This window comes from Pelobates fuscus, chromosome 9 (assembly GCF_036172605.1).
Source record: "Pelobates fuscus isolate aPelFus1 chromosome 9, aPelFus1.pri, whole genome shotgun sequence".
Taxonomy (NCBI): domain Eukaryota; kingdom Metazoa; phylum Chordata; class Amphibia; order Anura; family Pelobatidae; genus Pelobates; species Pelobates fuscus.
Genome location: NC_086325.1, coordinates 23,750,303 through 23,771,550, shown reverse-complemented (window position 1 = coordinate 23,771,550; position 21,248 = coordinate 23,750,303). Strand labels below are relative to the sequence as shown.

General features: G+C 45.9%; 1 protein-coding gene across 1 annotated transcript in view; it reads left to right on the top strand.

Annotated features, from left to right (window-relative positions):
* Window positions 1-16,505, top strand: part of LOC134573611 (class I histocompatibility antigen, F10 alpha chain-like) — a 38,399-nt gene extending 21,894 nt beyond the window's left edge. The window contains exon 4 of the mRNA XM_063433395.1: window positions 16,207-16,505. Coding sequence (XP_063289465.1) covers window positions 16,207-16,505 — 299 coding nt within the window. The remainder of the gene's footprint in view (window positions 1-16,206) is intronic.
* The last annotated feature ends 4,743 nt before the right edge of the window (window positions 16,506-21,248 follow it).

Sequence of the window (21,248 nt, the reverse complement as noted above, 5' to 3'; positions counted from 1 at the left end):
AACTACATTGGCTCTCAGGTCCAGGACACTCCCACATAAAACAAGATAATCCCTCCTCTGTGCCTGGGAGATAATTGAGTCAAGCACTGTATTAAACTAAATTATCTCCAGGCACAGAAAACATACATTTTTACAAAACCACCCTCAAAAGATACATCCTGATAGCCCCAACATATCCACAAATCACCCAGATTGGTTAGGGGATTCAGGAATTTCCTGGAAGTCATAATTTGACCGACCGCACGCATGCATGGTCCCATGCCCAAAACAGTTCTAGAGAATCAGGGCTTGCGGGCTGTCTAGTTCTGTAGTTTAAAAAAAACTAACGAACTACCAAACTCCTCCCTTTAATTCCTGTATCTGGGAGATAATTGAGTCCAAAGGACCTTAATTCAATTATCTCTCAGATACTGTTAAACATACACGAAATCACAAAATTTCACAAAATACCCCCAAAACTACATAGGCACCCCACAAGTACTACATTCCCGTATAGCCCAGATTTGAGTGCCCAAGTTCTCCAAATACCACTCAGATCCATTCAGTAGAAATGAAATGCCACCGACTAACCGGTAGCGCAAAATAGATCCAGGAAAAAAGTAGCTAGGACTGGACAACTTCCAGGGGCTCCTATTCAAATACCGATGAATGCACCCCTGGCTGTATAGTAGCGAATGTTCCCCTCAGTCTGACAGGTGATTATTGCGCCCCCGGCAGGTACCAGTCTCGCCAACCCTTAGGTACTCTCCTGAACCTCATCAAAGAAAGTGGAACGGTTCAGTTAAGGGTTTTATATGTCTAACCTAATGCTAATAGGTTGTTTTCTTTTGACTATGTTAACTGTTTCTTTGCTGCTGGATGGTGTCATTAAAAAAGGTATAAGAAAATATGTGCCTCCTGTCTATAACACAATTTTAATTATTTCTTCACCAAGGCTAGAATAGTCCCTAATTAGTAACAGAGTTGCAAATACATGTCAGAACTAATAATATAAGGACCTGAAAGGATTTCTCTGCTACAAATTTGATCAAGAATCAGCATCAAATAATACACCCTATAACTCCACTTCCTGCAAGAGTAATATTGAATAGATATTGAATAGATATCCTGCCTCTTTATGTTTTGGTGGGCTACAATTCTCCCACACTCCCAGACTCGACTTAAGGAAGTGGTGTAGGCATCCTTTTCTCCCCTCAATGTACCTTTCAACCAATCATAACTGCCCCTGTCCTATCTTTTTCTTCTTTTGAAGTTCACACTATCCGCCTATTTAAACCCACTTGTTTAAGAATTGCTATCATCTACCGCACCCCCGGTCATCCTAGGGCAGTGATGGCGAACCTTTTTGAGCCCGAGTGCCCAAACCGCAATACATGCCAACTTTTTTTTCCTTAATGTGCCAACACGGCAATTGCGTGTGTGTGTGTGGGGGGGGGGGGCGCGTGTGTGTGTGTGGGGGGGAGGTGCGTGTGTGGGGTGTGTGTGTGTTGTATGTGAGGGGTGCTGTGTGTGTGTATGAGGGGTGCTGTGTAAGTGTGTGTGGGGTGCTGTGTAAGTGTGTGTGGGGTGCTGTGTAAGTGTGTGTGGGGTGCTGTGTAAGTGTGCGTGGGGTGCTGTGTGTGTGTGGGGGGGGTGCTGTGTGTGTGTGGGGGGGTGCTGTGTGTGGGGGGGGGGGTGCTGTGTGTGTGTGTGTGTGTGTGTGGGGGGGGTGCTGTGGGTGGGGGGGTGCTGTGTGTGTGGGGGGGGTGCTGTGTGTGTTTGGGGGCGTGCTGTGTGTGTGTTTGGGGGGGTGCTGTGTGTGTGTGAGGGGGGTGCTGTGTGTGTGTGTGTGAGGGGGGTGCTGAGTGTGTGTGTGTGTGTGTGAGGGGGTGCTGTGTGTGTGTGTGAGACGGGTGCTGTGCGTGGGGTAGGGGTGCTGTATGTGTGTGTGAGAGGGGTGCTGTGCTGTGTGGGGGGTAGGGGTACTGTGTGGGGGGTAGGGATACTGCTGGCGGGGTATGGGTACTGCTGTGGGGGGTAGGGATACTGTTTGTGGGGGTAGGGGTGCTGTGGGGGGGTAGGGATACTGTGTGTGGGGGTAGGGGTACTGCTGGGAAGTAGGGGTACTGCTGAGGGGTAGGGGTACTGTGTGGGGGGGTAGGGGTACTGTGTGGGGGGGTAGGGGTACTGTGTGGGGGGTAGGGGTACTGCGTGGGGGGGTAGGGGTACTGCTGGGGGGTGTAGGGGTGCTGTGGGGGTTAGGGGTACTGTGTGTGTGTGTGGGTAGGGGTACTGTGTGTGGGTAGGGGTGCTGTGTGTGGGGGGTAGGGGTGCTGTGTGTGGGGGGGTAGGGGTACTGCTGGGGGTGGTAGGGGTACTGCTGGGGGTGGTAGGGGTGCTGGGGGGGTAGGGGTACTGCGTGGGGGGTAGGGGTACTGCTGGGGGGGTGTAGGGGTGCTGTGGGGGGTAGGGGTACTGTGTGGGTAGGGGTACTGTGTGTGGGTAGGGGTGCTGTGTGTGGGGGGTAGGGGTGCTGTGTGTGGGGGGGTAGGGGTACTGCTGGGGGTGGTAGGGGTGCTGGGGGGGTAGGGGTGGTGCTGGGGAGATAGGGGTGGTGCTGGGGAGATAGGGGTGGTGCTGTGGGGGGTAAGGGTACTTCTGGGGGGGTAGGGTGGTGCTGTGGGGGGTAGGGGTGGTGCTGGGGAGATGGGGTGGTGCTGTGGGGGGTAAGGGTACTTCTGGGGGGGAAGGGTGCTGCTGGGGGGTGGGGTGGTGCTGTGGGGGGTAGCGGTGGTGCTGGGGAGATAGGGGTGGTGCTGTGGGGGGTAAGGGTACTTCTGGGGGGGGTAGGGTGCTGCTGGGGGGGTGGGGTGGTGCTGTGGGGGGTAGGGGTGGTGCTGGGGAGATAGGGGTGGTGCTGTGGGGGGTAAGGGTACTTCTGGGGGGGTAGGGTGCTGCTGGGGGGGTGGGGTGGTGCTGGGGAGATAGGGGTGGTGCTGTGGGGGGGTAAGGTGCTGCTGGGGGGTGGGGTGGTGCTGGGGGGGTAAGGGTACTTCTGGAGGGGTAGGGGTGCTGTGTGTCAGTATCCCCCCCCTCCCTTCCTCCTTCTTACCTTTAATGAAGTGTGGGGGGGTGGGACACAGCCATCCCTGGTGGTCCGGTGGTGGTACCGTTATCCCTGGTGGTCCGGTGGTGGCAGGCAGTGCTTCCGTGTCGGGAGGCAGGGGGAGGGATCTGTGATGCTGATCCCCTGTCCTCCCACGCGATGCTGTGTGGAGCGTTGCCATGGTAACGCTCGGCAACGCTCCACACAGCATCGCGCGGGAGGACAGGGGATCAGCATCACAGATCCCTCCCCTGCCTCCCGACACGGAAGCAGAGTAGGCGCCTGCCGTTTCGGGCAGGCAGGTGCCTACTCTGCAGTGATGGCGGACCTGTGGCCGCGTGCCCACAGAGAGGGCCCGGCGTGCCACCTGTGGCACGCGTGCCATAGGTTCGCCATCACTGTCCTAGGGTATTCATTGAGCACTTTTCTTCCTGGCTACCCGACATCCTCTCATCTAGCACTCCTTCACTTATACTTGGTGATTTCAATATCTCAATTAACAACCCCAACTGCACTAATGCCTCTCATCTGCTCTCTGTAACCTCCTCCTTTGGCCTCACACAATGGTCTAACTCCGCAACCCATACAGCAAGAAACACTGTTGATCTCGTCTTCACTAATCTCTGTAACGCCTCTAATCTCTCCAATATTCCTTTTCCTCTATCTGACCACCATCTGCTGACTTTTGACATCGGCATACCCAACTGACACCACAGTCTGAACATCAATCTCACTGCCCTCATTGCCCTAGAGCAATTTTCCACTAATCTACAAACTCTTCTTGTACCCATCTCAAACCTGTCCTGGCTCTGCAACCTCCTTCTGCAATTCCATCCTTTCCTCTCAACTAGACATCATGGCACCTCCTACATTTAAATACAGCAAGCGCTCCCAATTACAACCTTGGCACACCAAGCTGACCCGATACCTCCAAAAATGGTCCAGAACTACTGAACGGTGCTGGAGAAAGTCTCACTCTGCATGTGACATTCTCTACTACAAATTTATGCTGCGCTCCTACAGCTTGGCTCTTTTCTCTGCAAAAATAAATTACTTAAATACCCTCATAATAACATTCTCTTCTTCACCCTGTTGTTCCTCCACCTCCTGCCAACTTGACCGCCACAAACTTTGCAACTCACTTCACTGAGAATATTTCTACAATCAGGGAAAAGATCTCTCATCTCCCTCCATCCCCTGCCAACTTTCCCCCCAACCACACTCCCTCTGCTGTCCTATGTTCATTTGCACCCGCTACAGCGGAAGAGGTTTCTGCTCTGCTCTGGTCCTCCCGCCCCACCACCTGCTCCCTGAATCCTATTTCCTCACATCTCATCCATACGCTATCTTCTTCTCTTGCTCTGCATCTCGCTAACATTCTCAATCCCTCCCTCTCCTCTGGCATATTTCCATCGCCCTTCAAATATGCAACTGTAACCCCGATTCTAAAGAAGCCCAACCTTGACCTTAACTCCATGTCCAACTACTGCCCAATCTCGCTACTGCATTTTCCTTCTAAGATCCTTGAAAGTGTTGTGTATGCGAGATTGACAACTCTCTGCTCGACCCGCTTCAGTCTGGTTTCTGTGCTCAGCACTCTGTGGAAATGGCTCAGACCAAAGTATCCAATGAGCTACTCGCTGTAAAATCTTGTGGTCACTATTCTATCCTAATTCTCCTTGACCTTTCCACTGCTTTTGACACTGTTAATCATCAACAGCTTCTTCTCATCCTCCGTAATCTTGGTCTTCAAGATATTGCTCTCTCCTGGTGCTACTATTACCACTCCCAACGCTCTTTCAGTGTTTCTCTCTCTGGTTCTGTCTATTCTCCCCAACTCATCTCTGTTGGTGTCCCCCAAGGTTCAGTCCTTAAGTCCCTTACGGTTCTCAATCTATACTGCCTCACTTGGTAAATTCATCAGCTCCTTTGGCTTCCAAAATCATTTCTATGCAGATGACACGCAACTCTACCTGTCCTCTCCTGATCTCTCCCTGTCCCTCTTGACTAGTGTCTCTGACTGCCTCTCTGCTATTTCTAACTGGATGACTGCCCACTTCCTTAAAGGGACACTATAGACACCTGAACAACTTTAGCTTTATGAAGCAGTTTTGGTGTATAGAACATGCCGCTGCAGCCTCACTGCTCAATCCTCTGCCATTTAGGAGTTAAATCCCTTTGTTTATGAACCCTAGTCACACCTCCCTGCATGTGACTTGCACAGCCTTCCATAAATACTTCCTGTAAAGAGAGCCCTATTTAGGCTTTCTTTATTGCAAGTTCTGTTTAATTAAGATTTTCTTATCCCCTGCTATGTTAAAAGCTTGCTAGACCCTGCAAGAGCCTCCTGTATGTGATTAAAGTTCAATTTAGAGATTGAGATACAATTATTTAAGGTAAATTACATCTGTTTGAAAGTGAAACCAGTTTATTTTTCATGCAGGCTCTATCAATCATAGCCGGGGAGGTGTGGCTAGGGCTGCATAAACAGAAACAAAGGGATTTAACTCCTAAATGACAGTCAATTGAAAAGTGAAATTGCAGGGGAATGATCTATACACTAAAACTGCTTTATTTATCTAAAGTAATTTAGGTGACTATAGTGTTCCTTTAAACTCAACTTGTCCAAAACTGAACTTCTGGTCTTTCCTCCCTCAAATGTTGCTACTCCTGTTGCTCCCTCCAAGTAAACGGTGCTACCATCAGCTCCACCATGCAGGCTCGCGTTCTCTTTGACCCCTACATGTCTTTCACCCCTCATGTTCAGTCTATCGCCAAATCCTGCCGCTTCCATCTCAAAAATATTGCGCACTTCCGCCCCTATTTAAGGCCAGATGCGGCTAAGATGCTGGTCCATGCCACTGTCCTCTCTCGCCATGACTACTGCAATCCGTTTCTCAGTGGTCTTATGTGCTCCCAACTTGCACCGTTACAGTCTATAAGGACTATAAGGTATGCGGCGGCGAGGCTCATCTTCCTGTCCACCCGCACCTCCCACACCTCACCCCTCCATCAGTCCCTGCATTGGCTTACCGTAAGATATAGGCCGTAATTTAAAATACTGTTTTTTGCTTTCAAATCTCTACATAATGCTGCTCTCAAAGATACAGACTTATGGAGAGGAAATCTGACGCCAAGTTTGTATTGGTTGTAGGGTAATTAGGGCATAACCCAAAATGAAGATGCAGAGAAAGATTAGACTAGGCTTGCAAAAATCAAGACCAATACTAATCCTATTACCCTTGTTTGAAATAACTAAACCGGTATTAGGCTAGGTGCCTTTATTAAAAACACAAACTTTATTGAATCCCTATACGGGTAAAGAAATCCCACACAGAAAGATAATAAATGTAGTGGAAGTGTAAAAAAATGTGCTTGAAAAACGAAAAAGTTAAGTAAATATACTTGTTTAAAATAGGACCAACTGTCAGAACTTCAATGGTCATTCCAAGATTACACACCCACTTGAAATCGAGATACACTAGCTAATAGTCCCAATACAGTGTTGCAAAGAGTTGCAATAATCAAGGGTACTGAGCTGTGTCTAATTAGGAGGGTGAATTGGAATGGTTACCCAAGAAGGGCAGTGTAATAAGAGATATCAATTTAATCTGTGGTATAGTAAGTAAATAAAATGTAGAAATCTATCTCTTAGTCTTGTTGCTCAAAAGGGCACTTGTAAGTAGGAGGGTGGGTAGAGTCTCCAGTAATGGCTATAACCGATATATGGGGCTAATTAAACGCAGCAATTCCCAAATTAGTTGCAATTGGGACACTAGCGATAAGGAAAGAAGAAGCCCCTATTGATATATCTCACCCAATCCTGAACGAAATGCTGTAAAGAGCTATGAAACCTGACCGGACTCTGCTAGTATGGAGTCTTGGGTCTGATATAGCACTATTTTGTGTAGCTCCAGGACACAGAGAGCTATTATAATTGTAGGACAATCAGTTATATTCCAAGGCTACACAACAGCAGGGTGAATAAATTGAATCTCTGATACTAGGTATGACAGATATTTGGGGTAAGTGAAATTCAGCATATCCCAAATTTTTACACTAACAAACAGGCCGCTTGCAGTATAAGAGAAGGGCCCCAATTAGTATATCTTAACCTATCATGAATGTGCTAGGTAGCTGTTTAGAAGAACTGCAGATACTGACAGCACTCTAGTATGCTAATATAGAGAGCCGTGGGTGATGTAGCACTTGCACTTAATTAGATATAGCAGCAAAAATGTAAAGATTATAAAAGTTGATAAATGTAGGCAAAATCACCTTATCGCTGTGCTATTATGAATTCCAAGCGAGTGAAATCACATCAAAGTGCTATCTATAAGGAGAGCAGACTGTCTAATCTGTCTAAGCTTAAAAAACAGGGATCTGTTCGTTGCTTCAAGGCAACCCCTATTCTAACTGACTAGGCCGCAAAACTCTGGGATAGAGATCGAACAAGTATTCCTAAGTATAAGGTTGTCAAGACATCAAAAGAGGTCCTAGAAAGTAAGATCCACAAGTGTGGTCTCTAACTCAACGCGCATTTCGGCGCTTACTTGCGCCTTTGTCAAGAGTTGGAGTGAGACTAAACTGGACAATATTTTGTATGGTCATGAGAGCCCGCCCCATTAGTGATGTCAGTGTTAACCGCCAATCACATCAGAGGGGATGGTTCTTTTTTCAATTGGCTTGAATGGATAAAGTATGGAGAAAACATTAACCAGATGAACAGTGCCAGATGAAATGAACTCCTCCAGTGCCAGATGAAATTAGTTTGCCATCCTTGTGGGATTCCAAATTATGAGATCCTATTAAGGGATGGTGTTTAGAATTGAGCGCTTAAACCAAGCATGTCAAACTCGCGGCCCACAATGGACCTCCTTGCGGCCCGGCGAGCCGCGAGTACATGCCTAGTGTAAAAGCAGATTAGGCACCTGCTCGCCCCACGTTGCAGGTGCCTACTCTGCTATCATTTACCCGGCCGGAGGAGAGGAAGCAGGACACGGGCGGCAGTGTTCCTTCTCCTCACTGCTCCCTTGCGCCGTCTGTAGTGATGCCGGGCGCCGGAATATGCCGGCATATTCCGGCACCTGGCATCATTAAACTGCGCGCGAGGGAGCAATGAGGAGCAGGAACACTGAGCTCCAGATGGAAGATCCCATTGGACCCCTGGGAATGCTGTGAGTGAGTGTGTGTGTGTGTGTGTGTGTGTGTGTGTGTGTCTGTCAGTGTGTGTGTGTCTGTCAGTGTGTGTGTGTCTGTCAGTGTGTGTGTGTCTGTCAGTGTGTGTGTGTGTCTGTCAGTGTGTGTGTATGTCTGTCAGTGAATGTGTATCTATCTGTGTGTGTATCTATCTGTCAGTATGTGTGTCTGTCAGTGAGTGTGTCTGTCAGTGAGTGTGTATGTCTGTGTTTGTCTGTGTGTGTTTGTCTGTGTGTGTCTGTGTGTGTGTTTGTCTGTGTGTGTCTGTCAGTGTGAGTGTGTCTGTCAGTGAGTGTGTGAGTGTGTCTGTCAGTGAGTGTGTGTCGGTCAGTGTTTAGATGGCCACGGCTGGACAGTGAAATACCTTGAGATGCACGGAGGCACGCCACATCACATTCCGACGTGAAGTCGACCTGCTCCACCTTCACAGGGTTTCAAGATGCAGCGTGAGGATCCGCTTTGGCACAAGGCGCGGACGCCTTTTGGGGAATACCAGTGGCCGGACTCCGGAGTCGCATACTGCCAGCGGCAATGTAAGTGGAGTCTGCTTGTTGGCTAGAAGGGGGTGCTGGGATTTAGTAGAGGGGGAAAGGACTGGGATTTAGTATAGGGGAAGGACTGGGATTTAGTATAGGGGGGGACTGGAATTTAGTAGAGGGGGGTGCGGTATAAAAATCCACGTTTCTATGAAAAGTTAAGTAGTTTTGTTTTTTTTGCGGCCGACAGAAACTTAAGCTTTGTTTATGTGGCCCGTGCTAGACTTTGAGTTTGACATGCTTGTCTTAAACAGTATCTATATTGATACGTGCAATTCAATATAAATGGCTTAAGGGAGAAAAGTATTGTCAAAGAGTAACTCCCTCAGTAAACTAGGAATTAATATGCATATTATGTCATAGAGAGTATGTCCCAAAGATATGTGGTTCATTTAGATGGGAAACAGACAATTAGATGAATGGTGCAAAAGAGAAGCCCTCATTCAAACCCTTGGGTTGAAGGGTCTACAGCCGATAGATCCAGAAGCTTTCACGCTGTCTGAGGAATCTATCATAGTCACCTCTTCTCTTGTCACGTTTCACCAGTTCCAGCCCACAAAAGCGAAGCCCATTAGAGTCACTTGAGGGATGTTCCCACAAGTGTCTAGCAATAGGGCTCTCTATAGTGAGCTTGGGGGACCTAATATTTTCCTTTATCCTTTTTTTATTTTAATTTTTTTAAAATTCTTTATTTTATTTGTGCATAGCTTGAACAATCATGTTTGTACCGCCACAATAGCAGGTGCAAGCAGGTTTGGATACATACATCAACATAGGTATGGCGTTGAAATACATAGCATGTTTTTTTTTTATATTCAAGATAGGAGACATGTTAACCCCTTAAGGACACATGACATGTGTGACATGTCATGATTCCCTTTTATTCCAGAAGTTTGGTCCTTAAGGGGTTAAAGGCTAAACAATGGATCATAGTTGCACAAAAAATCTTCCTGTCTCAGAGTTTAGAAATGCAGTAGACTGATTAATCTTACAGCCTAGGGACTAACATGCTAGCTGAAAATAACTGAGGCTTGCTTGGTACATATGGTAACATCGCTGCTCTATCTAAACTTAGAATTGGCATGCTGTGTCACGAGCTACCAGAATGTATACATGCAGTATAATCATATTTGCATTGTAATCTGTGAATAACATGCAAGCTTTTGCAGGCTAGTCTCGCTTAGCTGTTAGGTTACTTATATTGAATCTGCGCTTCGCTGCCTGATAGCAGGCTTGAGGTGGAGTAAAGTTGTACCGGATAGCTACTGGATCAGTCCTTTGGTTGTGATCTTGTAAAGTCCTGAAATTTAAATTGGACTGTGCGTTAGCGGACCTGCTTGGGTTCGTTTAGTGCCTACTCAGTGCTGGCAGGCTGTTTGCTCTGAAGGAAGCATATCAGTCAGGGAAAGAGTCGTTGCGTTGCGCCTCACAGAAAAGACATGGTTGCAGGTGCAGCCATTGAAGTCATCCTCCAGGTAGATAAAATGGGCCCCAGGAGAGTGATGGCGTCCTCCACAGGCGCGAAGGTCTTTGTTTTATTTCCTTCTCCCACCCGAGAGATGTGTGGTTAGCATCTCCTCAGTCTGCTCAATGTAATCCCCAGGGCAGGTTGCTGTGTTGATCCAATTGCGTTGGATGGTTTCTCCTGCGGTAAGTCGCACATGTGGCTGGCGTGCGGCGGCCATTTTTTTTGAGTACTGCCGGAGAGTTTTCCATAGCAGGGTGGTAGGTTTCGGCCCCGCGTGTCATGACATGACAGGAGTTGCTGCATGTGTGCAGACCGGGAGGATCCCCCTGGTCCAGAGGGGGGGGGGGGGGGGGGGGGGGGGGGGGGACAGACACCAGCCGGAGACCCGGGAGAGCGGCCATCTCATCCCGGCTCAAGCTCCTCACGCCTCGGGCCTTCATCACGTTACTGTAGGCATCTTGAAGGGTATCCCCTCGTACCACAGGATCTGGGGATCAGTGTGAGTTGTGTTGCGGGTGGCTATAAAGATTTTGCCTCCAGTTTGCGCCGTTTTCCCGGCCCCAAAGCGGGAGCTCAGACAGAGCGTGCCTGATCCCGTCGGCGGTCCGGCCCCGCCCCCCTTATCCTTTCTTTAACCCCTTAAGGACCAAACTTCTGGAATAAAAGGGAATCATGACATGTCACACATGTCATGTGTCCTTAAGGGGTTAAAAGGACAAAAGGTTTTACCCACATATTTTAAATCACATTCACAGGTTAGGAGATAAACCAAACCTGCAGTGTTACAGTTAACGAAAAAGGTAATTGTTAAGGATTGTTTGTCTTGACTTGACTTGTTTGGAGTTACGGTTAATACATTTACAGGCAACGAATTGTCCACATTTGAAAGAACCCACAAGAGGGGTGGTCAGCCAAGTGTGGGTCATGGTACAATGGGTTTGCAAATGGCTGGGGACCAAAAGGTCTCTTAGATTTTTACCCCTACTTGCTGTGATTTGGACCTTAGGACCGAGAATGTGTTTAAGGTGTGTATCATCCGTTAAAAGGGGCCAGAATTTCTGGATGCCTTGTTTAATACGATCCCACCCTGCATCATATGTCGCGATCATGCGTGATGGATTAGTTCCATTTTCAGGTGGGTTTTTGCCAAGTAGTGTGTTCCAGTCATCCTCCAGTGCTCTTTTATATGCTCTTTTTAGACATTTGTTAGGATAGCCCTTACCTTTGAACTGCTGTTTTAGAATGTTAGCTTTGATTTTAAATTCTTCAATGGTACTGCAATTTCTGTGGACCCTGAGGTATTGGCCAGTAGGCCTAGTGGAAGTCATGTTTTTTTTTTTTTGTAGAGTGTAGTTTGAATAGTTCCTTAATTTGTGATAAAGATTGCTAGGTCAAGAAAATTCAGAATTTTACCTCCAAACTCTGAGGTGAATCTCAGATTGCGTTTATTAACATTTAGTTGAGTTGTGAACATGTTAAAATCCTCAAGAGAGCCCTTCCATACAATTAGAATATCATCAATATATCTATCCCATAGATGTGTCATGGAGATGTAAGGTGAAAATTCATCAGACTTTATAATCACCTCTAAGTTTATATCTAACTAAGTGCTACATCACCCATGGCTCTCTATATTAGCATAGTAGAGTGCTATCAGGATCTGCAGTTCTTCTAAACAGCTACCTAGCACATTCATGATAGGTTAAGATATACTAATTGGGGCCCTTCTCTTATACTGCAAGCGGCCTGTTTGTTAGTGTAAAAATTTGGGATATGCTGCATTTCACTTACCCCATACCGTGTTTCTCTGAAAATAAGACCGGCTCTTATATTAATTTTAGTCACAAAAAACACACTGGGGCTTATTTTCAGGGTAGGGCTTATTTATTTACGGTACCGGTATGTACATTGAACCCCCCCTTTAATTAATCCACCCCCCTCTAATTAATCCACCCCTCCTTTAATAAATCCACCCCCTCTAATTAATCCACCCCCTTTAATTAATCCACCCCCTCTAATTAATCCACCTCCTTTAATAAATCCACCCCCTCTAATTAATCCACCCCTCTAATTAATCCACCCCCTTTAATAAATCCACCCCCTCTAATTAATCCACCCCCCCTCTAATTAATCCACCCCCCCTCTAATTAATCCACCCCCCTCTAATTAATCCACCACCCCTTTAATAAATCCACCCCCTCTAATTAATCCACCCCCCCTCTAATTAATCCACCCCCTCTAATTAATCCACCACCCCTTTAATAAATCCACCCCCTCTAATTAATCCACCCCCTTTAATAAATCCACCCCCTCTAATTAATCCACCACCCCTTTAATAAATCCACCCCCTCTAATTAATCCACCCCCTTTAATAAATCCACCCCCTCTAATTAATCAACCCCTCTAATTAATCCACCCCCTTTAATAAATCCACCCCCCCTCTAATTAATCCACCCCCCCTCTAATTAATCCACCCCCCTCTAATTAATCCACCACCCCTTTAATAAATCCACCCCCTCTAATTAATCCACCCCCTTTAATAAATCCACCCCCTCTAATTAATCCACCCCCTCTAATTAATCCACCCCCTCTAATTAATCCACCACCCCTTTAATTAATCCACCCCCTCTTTAATTAATCCACCCCCTCTAATTAATCCACCACCCCTCTAATTAATCCACCACCCCTCTAATTAATCCACCACCCCTTTAATTAATACACCACCCCTTTAATTAATCCACCCCCCCTTTAATTAATTCACACCCCCTTTAATTAATTCACCCCCTCTTTAATTAATTCACCCCCTCTTTAATTAATCCACCACCCCTTTAATTAATCCACCACCCCTTTAATTAATCCACCACCCCTTTAATTAATCCACCCCCCTTTAATTAATCCACCCCCCCTTTAATTAATTCACCCCCCCCTTTAATTAATTAAGTCCCAGACATAAAATACCGGTATCTACTCACAGTTCAAAGAGTCTGACCACTGGGTGCCTCACCGCCCGGAATGGATCCTTCCGCTGAAGATCTGTGAAGGCAGACTGACGGCGCTGCGCACGTCGTCATCACGCTGCGCACGTCGTCATCACGCTGCGCGATGCCGCGGCCCGCAACGCTCCTCCTCCTCCTCATAGAAGAAGGAAGTCCCGCCGGGCCGCAAAGGTAAAATGCCTAGGTCTTATTTTCGGGGTAGGGCTTATATTGCAGCCCAACCCGAAAATTCAGCTAGGGCTTATTTTCGGGGTAGGTCTTATTTTCGGGAAAACACGGTATATCTGTCATACCTAGTATCAGTGATTCAATTTATTCACCCTGCTGTTGTGTAGCCTTGGAATATAACTGATTGTCCTACAATTATAATAGCTCTCTGTGTCCTGGAGCTACACAAAATAATGCTATATCAGACCCAAGACTCCATACTAGCAGAGTCCGGTCAGGTTTCATAGCTCTTTACAGCATTTTGTTCAGGATTGGCTGAGATATATCAATAGGGGCTTCTTCTTTCCTTATCGCTAGTGTCCCAATTGCAACTAATTTGGGAATTGCTGCGTTTAATTCGCCCCATATATCGGTTATAGCCATTACTGGAGACTCTATCCACCCTCCTACTTACAAGTGCCCTTTTGAGCAACAAGACTAAGAGATAGATTTCTACATTTTATTTACTTACTATACCACAGATTAAATTGATATCTCTTATTACACTGCCCTTCTTGGGTAACCATTCCAATTCACCCTCCTAATTAGACACAGCTCAGTACCCTTGATTATTGCAACTCTTTGCAACACTGTATTGGGACTATTAGCTAGTGTATCTCGATTTCAAGTGGGTGTGTAATCTTGGAATTACCATTGACGTTCTGACAGTTGGTCCTATTTTAAATAAGTATATTTACTTAACTTTTTTGTTTTTCAAGCATATTTTTTTTGACACTTTCACTACATTTATTATCTTTCTGTGCGTGATTTTTTTTTTACCCGTATAGGGATTCAATAAAGTCCCTAATACATTTGTATTCCTGACAATATAGTATTCTTCTTACTTAGAAAGAGGCCTATATCTATTCTAGGTATAAATAGATCGCACTCACAAATGCAGTGCTAGCCACTGGATGGCTTCAATAAATAGTGACCGGGAGCCAAGTTAAAGGACCACTATAGTGCCAGGAAAACAAACTAGTTTTCCTGGCACCATAGTGCCCTGAGGGTGCCCGACCCCCAGGGTCCCACTCCCGCCGGGCTGAAGTTGGAGGAAGAAGTTAAATTCTTATCTTTCTCCAGCGCCGGGCTCCCTCGGCGCTGGGGACTCTCCTCCTCCTTTGGACGTCATCGACTGAATGCAACTGCGCTGCAAGAGCCGCGCGCGCATTTAGTCAATCCATAGGAAAGCATTCCCAATGCTTTCCTATGGACGCTGGTGTCTTCTCACTGTGAAAATCACAGTGAGAAGCGCGGATGCGCCTCTAGCGGCTGTCAAAGAGACAGCCACTAGAGGCTGGATTAACCCATATGTAAACATAGCAGTTTCTCTGAAACTGCTATGTTTACAGCAGGCAGGATTAACCATAGAGGGACCTGGCACCCAGACCACTTCATTAAGCTGAAGTGGTCTGGGTGCCTATAGTGGTTCTTTAATATGAATAGAGTCTAAAAGGAGCAAGCTGTTAAAAGTAGGACAAAGTGTTAGTTAATAAATTAGAATTTATCCAACGCATTTTACAGGCTGATATTCTTCCCCTAAACAGAATGTTGCATAGAGACTGGAGAAAGAGCTCAAATTTAAAGGGGTGATTCTTGCCCTAAACTGCCAATCTAATTTGCTGAGCAAGTGACAATAATAGGGTACAAGCCATATCATCTTAATATTCCGCCCAAATTATACTATTGGACAGAGACACAGAGGGGAGGGTTAAGTTAATTTGTTTAAAAATTGCTCTTAACAGTGGGACAGCGCCATGAGACTCCTAGCACCATAATTACTACAGCAAACTTTAGTGGTTATGGTTGCTAGTGCTTCTTGAAAATGGTGCTTGATTGCCTTTCTATAGGAAATGGCAAAGCAAGTCAGATGGAAATTAATCATTATTCCAGTTGTCTCATTACCTTTCCCCAACACAGAACCCCAGAACCATAACATCCCCTTGGCTACCCACTCACCAAAGAGTGCCCTGACACCACACACGGTGTCCAATCGATAACCAGTTAAAGGTCTCTAACAGGCTGCTACAGCACCGCAACTGAAGAGCTGGCATCCTGGCTGCTTGGACGTGCTGCTTCTACAGAGTAAGGGAGGAGACTTCAGGGATGGTGACAATAGTTTTTTGTGAGTGCTTTTCAGGCCCATGTTATGTAGGGTGGAGGCTGACATCCAAGCCTCTCCATGAACCCCAGTAATGGGGGCTCCAGTCATAATACACAATGCTGATTCATAAAAAAGTAAGTGAGCCTACATACACAATGGCTAATCGTCTCTTTCTTATTAGATGTGGGGTCTCACGGACCCCAGCATGTATTCATTTATTAATTTTAGTTTTCCCTTTCAGTATCACAAAACTCTGACACACTGAAAGGGTTAATTTGACAAATAAGGTCACCAATAAGATCTTATTCATAATCTCAATAGATGTAGCATTTACGTAAAAAAAACTGCCTTTTTTAAGCTTCTGATACCACAACACCATTTGGGAAATAGCTGATTGTATGTATCAGGGTTTCTTCATGATTCCATAAGAAGTAAACCTTTTACTGACTAGTATTGTGGCAAATACTCCAGTTAGCAAATTGTGTTTGTAGTGTAAGTTTGTAACAATTTCAACAACATTGAGCACTAGTAAATGAAATTGTAAATATCTTTATACTCCCTCCAGAAACCAGAAATGTGTTTACATCTTTTCCCACATTCTCTTATCTCAGTTCGCCCAGAGGTGAAGGTTTCCAGTCAGCAATCAGATGGGGTCACAGAGCTTCACTGCCAGGTGTACGGGTTTTACCCCCGGGATGTGGATGTGAATTGGAAGAATAATGGGATAGAGATTCCCACGGATGAGGCCAAACAGGTTCTTCCCAATTCTGATGGTACTTATCAGATCAGGGCCACAGTGGAAGTACAACCAGTGGAGGGAGAGAGCTATGCCTGTCACGTGGATCACAGCAGCCTGAAAGAGGAACTCGTTGTGATATGGGGCAAGTGCCGGTTGTATCCTCTATTTTAGTGTGGATTTTCTGCTTTCTGACATTGTTAATTTAAAAATTCTTTATCTTAAGAAATATGTAAAAACCATACACATTTTAGGTTCTGTTCTAATAAAAGGAGCATTAACCATCATAGCGACTTGTACTTGTTACAGTAGGGTTGTGGCTAGGCTCCACAAAATACCCGGGCCTGAGCCTCAAACAAGGTTGGATTACCCCTCCCCCAGGGTGTCACCATTGGCTCCTCTCATGCTTCTAAGATTGGATGTGGCAGATACTGCAACGTGTACCCAGTGCACCAGGTTAGCTGCCAAGCCATGTTAAAATGGTTTATCTTACTGTGGGATCGAGTCTGGACACTCCTGGCACCATAACCACTGCAGCCTGCCTATTTCTTTAAGACATATAGAAATATAGGAATAGAGCTTGGCAGCTGCTTCTAAGTGCTGCTACAAAGTGTGTGATTGGAGATATTCTGGAGAGTTTTACAGAATCTTCAACTGTCTAAGATTTTTCTAAGAGTTCTTTTTTACTGTTACAGGTAAGATTCATCTGTAGGAAAAGGTTACTGATTGCACAAGGTTTGATTTCCTGCTGGTAATTGGTAAGGCATTTGATTTAATTAGCTAGGTTTTTGCTATTGATTGTTGGTTAATTAGCTATTGTTTGTAACTAAGCTTAGGCCTACCCAGGTGTTAAACATTCCTAGTGGGTGGTGCCTTTAGGAGTATATAAGGGTTGTAGATATTAGCTTGGCTAATAGAGCTTGGAAGCTGCTTCAAAGTGTGTGATTGGAGATATTCTGGAGAGAAACTGGAGGTAATCTGAGGTATTCAGGAGGACAAAAAAACTATTTTTTAAGATTTGTTTGGTTTAAATTATTCACCTCATTAATATTGGCAGACTTAGTTCAGTGTAATAGTTGTTATGCATTTGTTTCACGTTCCACTTTTTGGAGATTTGGATGCTATCTAATCTGTAGACAGTTCTCTATCTTGCGGCAGGAGATTGTATTTTTGAAGTCTGAGATTTGTAAATTATCTGGTAAACAAACTCAGACTGGAACTGCTGCAAAGCCACTGCCAAAGAGACAGCCTAGGAATGGCAGATGGATTACTGTAGTATCTGGTAGACTTAGAGTTGTGGATAAAAGGCATATTGCACAGTTTGTTGCGCTACATAATTCCTTTTCTGCACTTTCAGAGTGTAATGGTGTTATGGAGACAGGCTCAGGTACTGAGGTTAGTGGTGTTGTGAAAACAGGCTCAGGCACGGAGGGTAGCTGTGTTGTGGAGACACGCTCAGCCACTGAGGGTATTGATGTTGTGGAGACAGGCTCAGGCACTGAGGGTATTGATGTTGTGGAGACAGGCTCAGGCACTGAGGGTATTGATGTTGTGGAGACAGGCTCAGGCACCAAGTGTAGTGGTGTTGTGGAGACAGGCTTGGAGACTATGGTGAGGCCTAATAGAAAGCAGTTGTTGTTGGGGGATTCTATCATAAGAGGTGTGAAGATGGACAATGGTGGTCTTGTGAGATGTCTTCCCGGAGCTACTGCTCACAGAGACAGGAAACGTATTTGTAATATTGTTAAAGGAACACTAAAGTTCATGAAAAGTTGCATGAAAAGCAAAACTTTCAATCAGATGTAATTTACCTTAAATAATTGTATCTCAATCTCTAAATTGAACTTTAATCACATACAGGAGGCTCTTGCTGGGTCTAGCAAGCTATTAACATAGCAGGGGATAAGAAAATCTTTATTAAACGGAACTTGCAATAAAGAAAGCCTAAATAGGGCTCTCTTTACAGGAAGTGTTTATGGAAGGCTGTGCAAGTCACATGCAGGGAGGTGTGACTAGGGTTCATAAACAAAGGAATTTAACTCCTAAATGGCAGAGGATTGAGCAGTTAGGCTGCAGGGGCATGTTCTATATACCAAAACTGCTTGATTAAGCTAAAGTTGTTCAGGTGACTATAGTGTCCCTTTAAGCGAGCAAAGCAGGAAGGGGAATTGGATGTACTTGTCCATCTAGGGACAAATGACTTGGCTTGCAATGAGGTTGCAGAGGTAAATGAATTTTTTTGTGTTTCTGCCAATGATATACGGCAAGTTGCTTCCACACTGTTATTCTCTGAAGTTCTGCCTGTGCATACCACTCAGAACGACAGGCGGATGCATATTAGGGACTTTAACTTGTGGCTTGGTGAATGGTGTCGGGAGCAAGGATTTGGCTTTATTTCTCATGGTAGCTCTGTTTGGAATGGAAATAAACTGTACAAAAAAGATGGTTTGCATCTTTCTCACAAGGGAACAAATGTTCTCAGTGAGCAGTTCAGAGGTTTTGCTAGGATCTATTTAAACTAGGAGGGGGGGGGGCAAAAGGGTGATATAACATCAATCCAATTGCCCCCCCCAAAAAGGACAGAAGGTGCCTGTAGCAAGCGTGTTAAAAAATGATAAGCTTAGAGTCAGGGGAGGGCTGGCAGCCTTAGGCCTGGGGGGCAAAACCAGTCAAGTGGCCCATTGCACCACCAAATCAGTTCACCATCCATGCCCACTTTTTCCTGGTTTTATAACGGATATTGATGTTATGCTAATTAGTAGCTCTTTGCCATACCCACTCCTTCACGGCTCTGACTTTCAATGTTGTCAGAGCACAGGCTGAGAATCTCTGAGCCTGTGCTCTGACTCACTAACTGAGCGCTGGAACCACGAGGGAGAGGATATGATCTGACTGCACCTACTGCTGGTGCGCACCAGTGAACCACCAGCGAATCGTTTAAACTAAATATGCTGGTGTACCCAACTTGTGAGCTGTGTTGGCCGCCGGGTGCCTCTGTTGTCATGGCACCCTGCGTGACCGCACAGCTTGCCCACCCCAACGGCTGGCCCTGCTGACACACACTGACGTTACTACTTAGACATCCCTCAATATTAATACAGACATCAGAGTAAACACCAATAAACTGTGGAAACAGAGCTGATCCCCCCCAAATTTATAAAGGTTTGCTTAGAGGATTTATTGTAAGATTAAATCATGCCTCCTCCTCTCTCTCCCCCATGCGCTGCTCTGTAGGCTGGGAGGAAGTGAAGAGTAATCACAGTCTCCCAGCACAACGCCACCTGTGGCTGCATGGGGAACAGCTGTTTAATGTAATGCTTGCAGGACGGCCAGCTGCCGCAGAACCTCTTTGTTTCCGTCTCTGCAAAGGGCTCCAGGCACTGCTTGTTGTGAGTGTGAGCCACTGTAAATTAGGGGCAGAGGGCAGAGGGCACTTGCACTGCGGTCAAGACGGGTCTGGGCAGGAGGAGAGTGCAGTGCAATCAGTGAACTCCCCTCCTGTGGGTCACCAGTAGACTGGTGGACCTGCCCAGGATCAGAGCCGGTGCAAGGATTTTTGCCGCCCTAGACAAAATATAAATTTGCCGCCCCCCCATGTGACATCACAATGCCCCACCCATATGATCTGCCATATGAACTAACGCCAGTGCTGCACACAGTGTGTGTTTACATTAAAAAGCCTGCAGGGACCAGCTATAGACACCACAACCACTTCATTAAGCTATAGTGTCCCTTTAATGTGAGGTAAATTATAGATTAGTGTCACTAATAATATACTAGATTGCCTACTTACAATTAGAAGAGGATGATGATGAGCTGCAGTTTGGCTCCACTGGTCTGGTGTAGAACAGGATCTCTGGAGGCTGTTTGCAACTGTGGTCACAAAATTCAATGTTCTGGGAGAATTAGAAGCAGCTCCATTTTTTGGGGGCCTCTTACACAGCTCAAGGTCTGGGCCCCAGGGCCTGACGGTGGGTATGCCCATAAGGCCCACTCATAAGTCCACTTATATGTTCCACCCACCCATGAGTTCGCTCACAGGGAGTGGAGTGTGTAGGGGATGTGTTATGAGTTATTGTAGAGGATCTAATATGTGTGCTTATGGTATGTAGTTTATAGGGATACCAGTTTGTGCAGGTGATGCAGTGTGTTTGTGTGTAGTGGAAGCAGTGTGTATTTGTGTATAAGGGATGTATTATGTGTTTCTGGTTGTGTGTAAGGGATGCATTGTGTGAATCTGTGTTTGTATGCATAACGGAAGCAAGGTTTGTGTCTGTATGTGTGTGCATTGAGTGTAAGAGATGCATTGTGTTTCTGTGTGTATGTAAGAAAAGCAGTGTGTGTGTGTTTACATTGTCTGTTTCTGTGTATGTGTGCAAAGGATGCATTGTCTTTGTGTGGGGGTTGCATTGTGTGTGTGTGTAATGGATGCATTGTGTGTTTCTCTGTGTGTAAGGGAAGCATGTTGTGTTTCTGTGTATGTATAGGGATGCATTGTGTGTTTCTGTGTATGTATAGGGATGCATTGTGTGTGTGTGTGTGTGCCCCCTGTCCTATAGAGCTGTCCCTTCTGTCCCTTAGAGCTTCTTAACCCTCCTACTTCTTCTTACTCCCCCTTCTTCTTCTTACCCCCTCTTCTTCTTCTTCTTACACCCCCCTTCTTCTTACCCCCTTCTTCTTCTTACTCCCCCTTCTTCTTCTTACTTCTCCCTCTCCTTCTTAATCCCCACTCTTCTTCTTATCTCCCCTCCTTCTTACTCCCCCTCTCCCTCTTCTTACTCCCCCTTCCCCCCTCTTTTTCTTATCTCCCCTCCTTCTTATCTCCCCTCCTTCTTACTCCCCCCTCTTCTTCTTACTCCCCCTTCTTCTTCTTACTCCCCCTTCTTCTTCTTCTTACCCCCTTCTTTTTCTTATCTC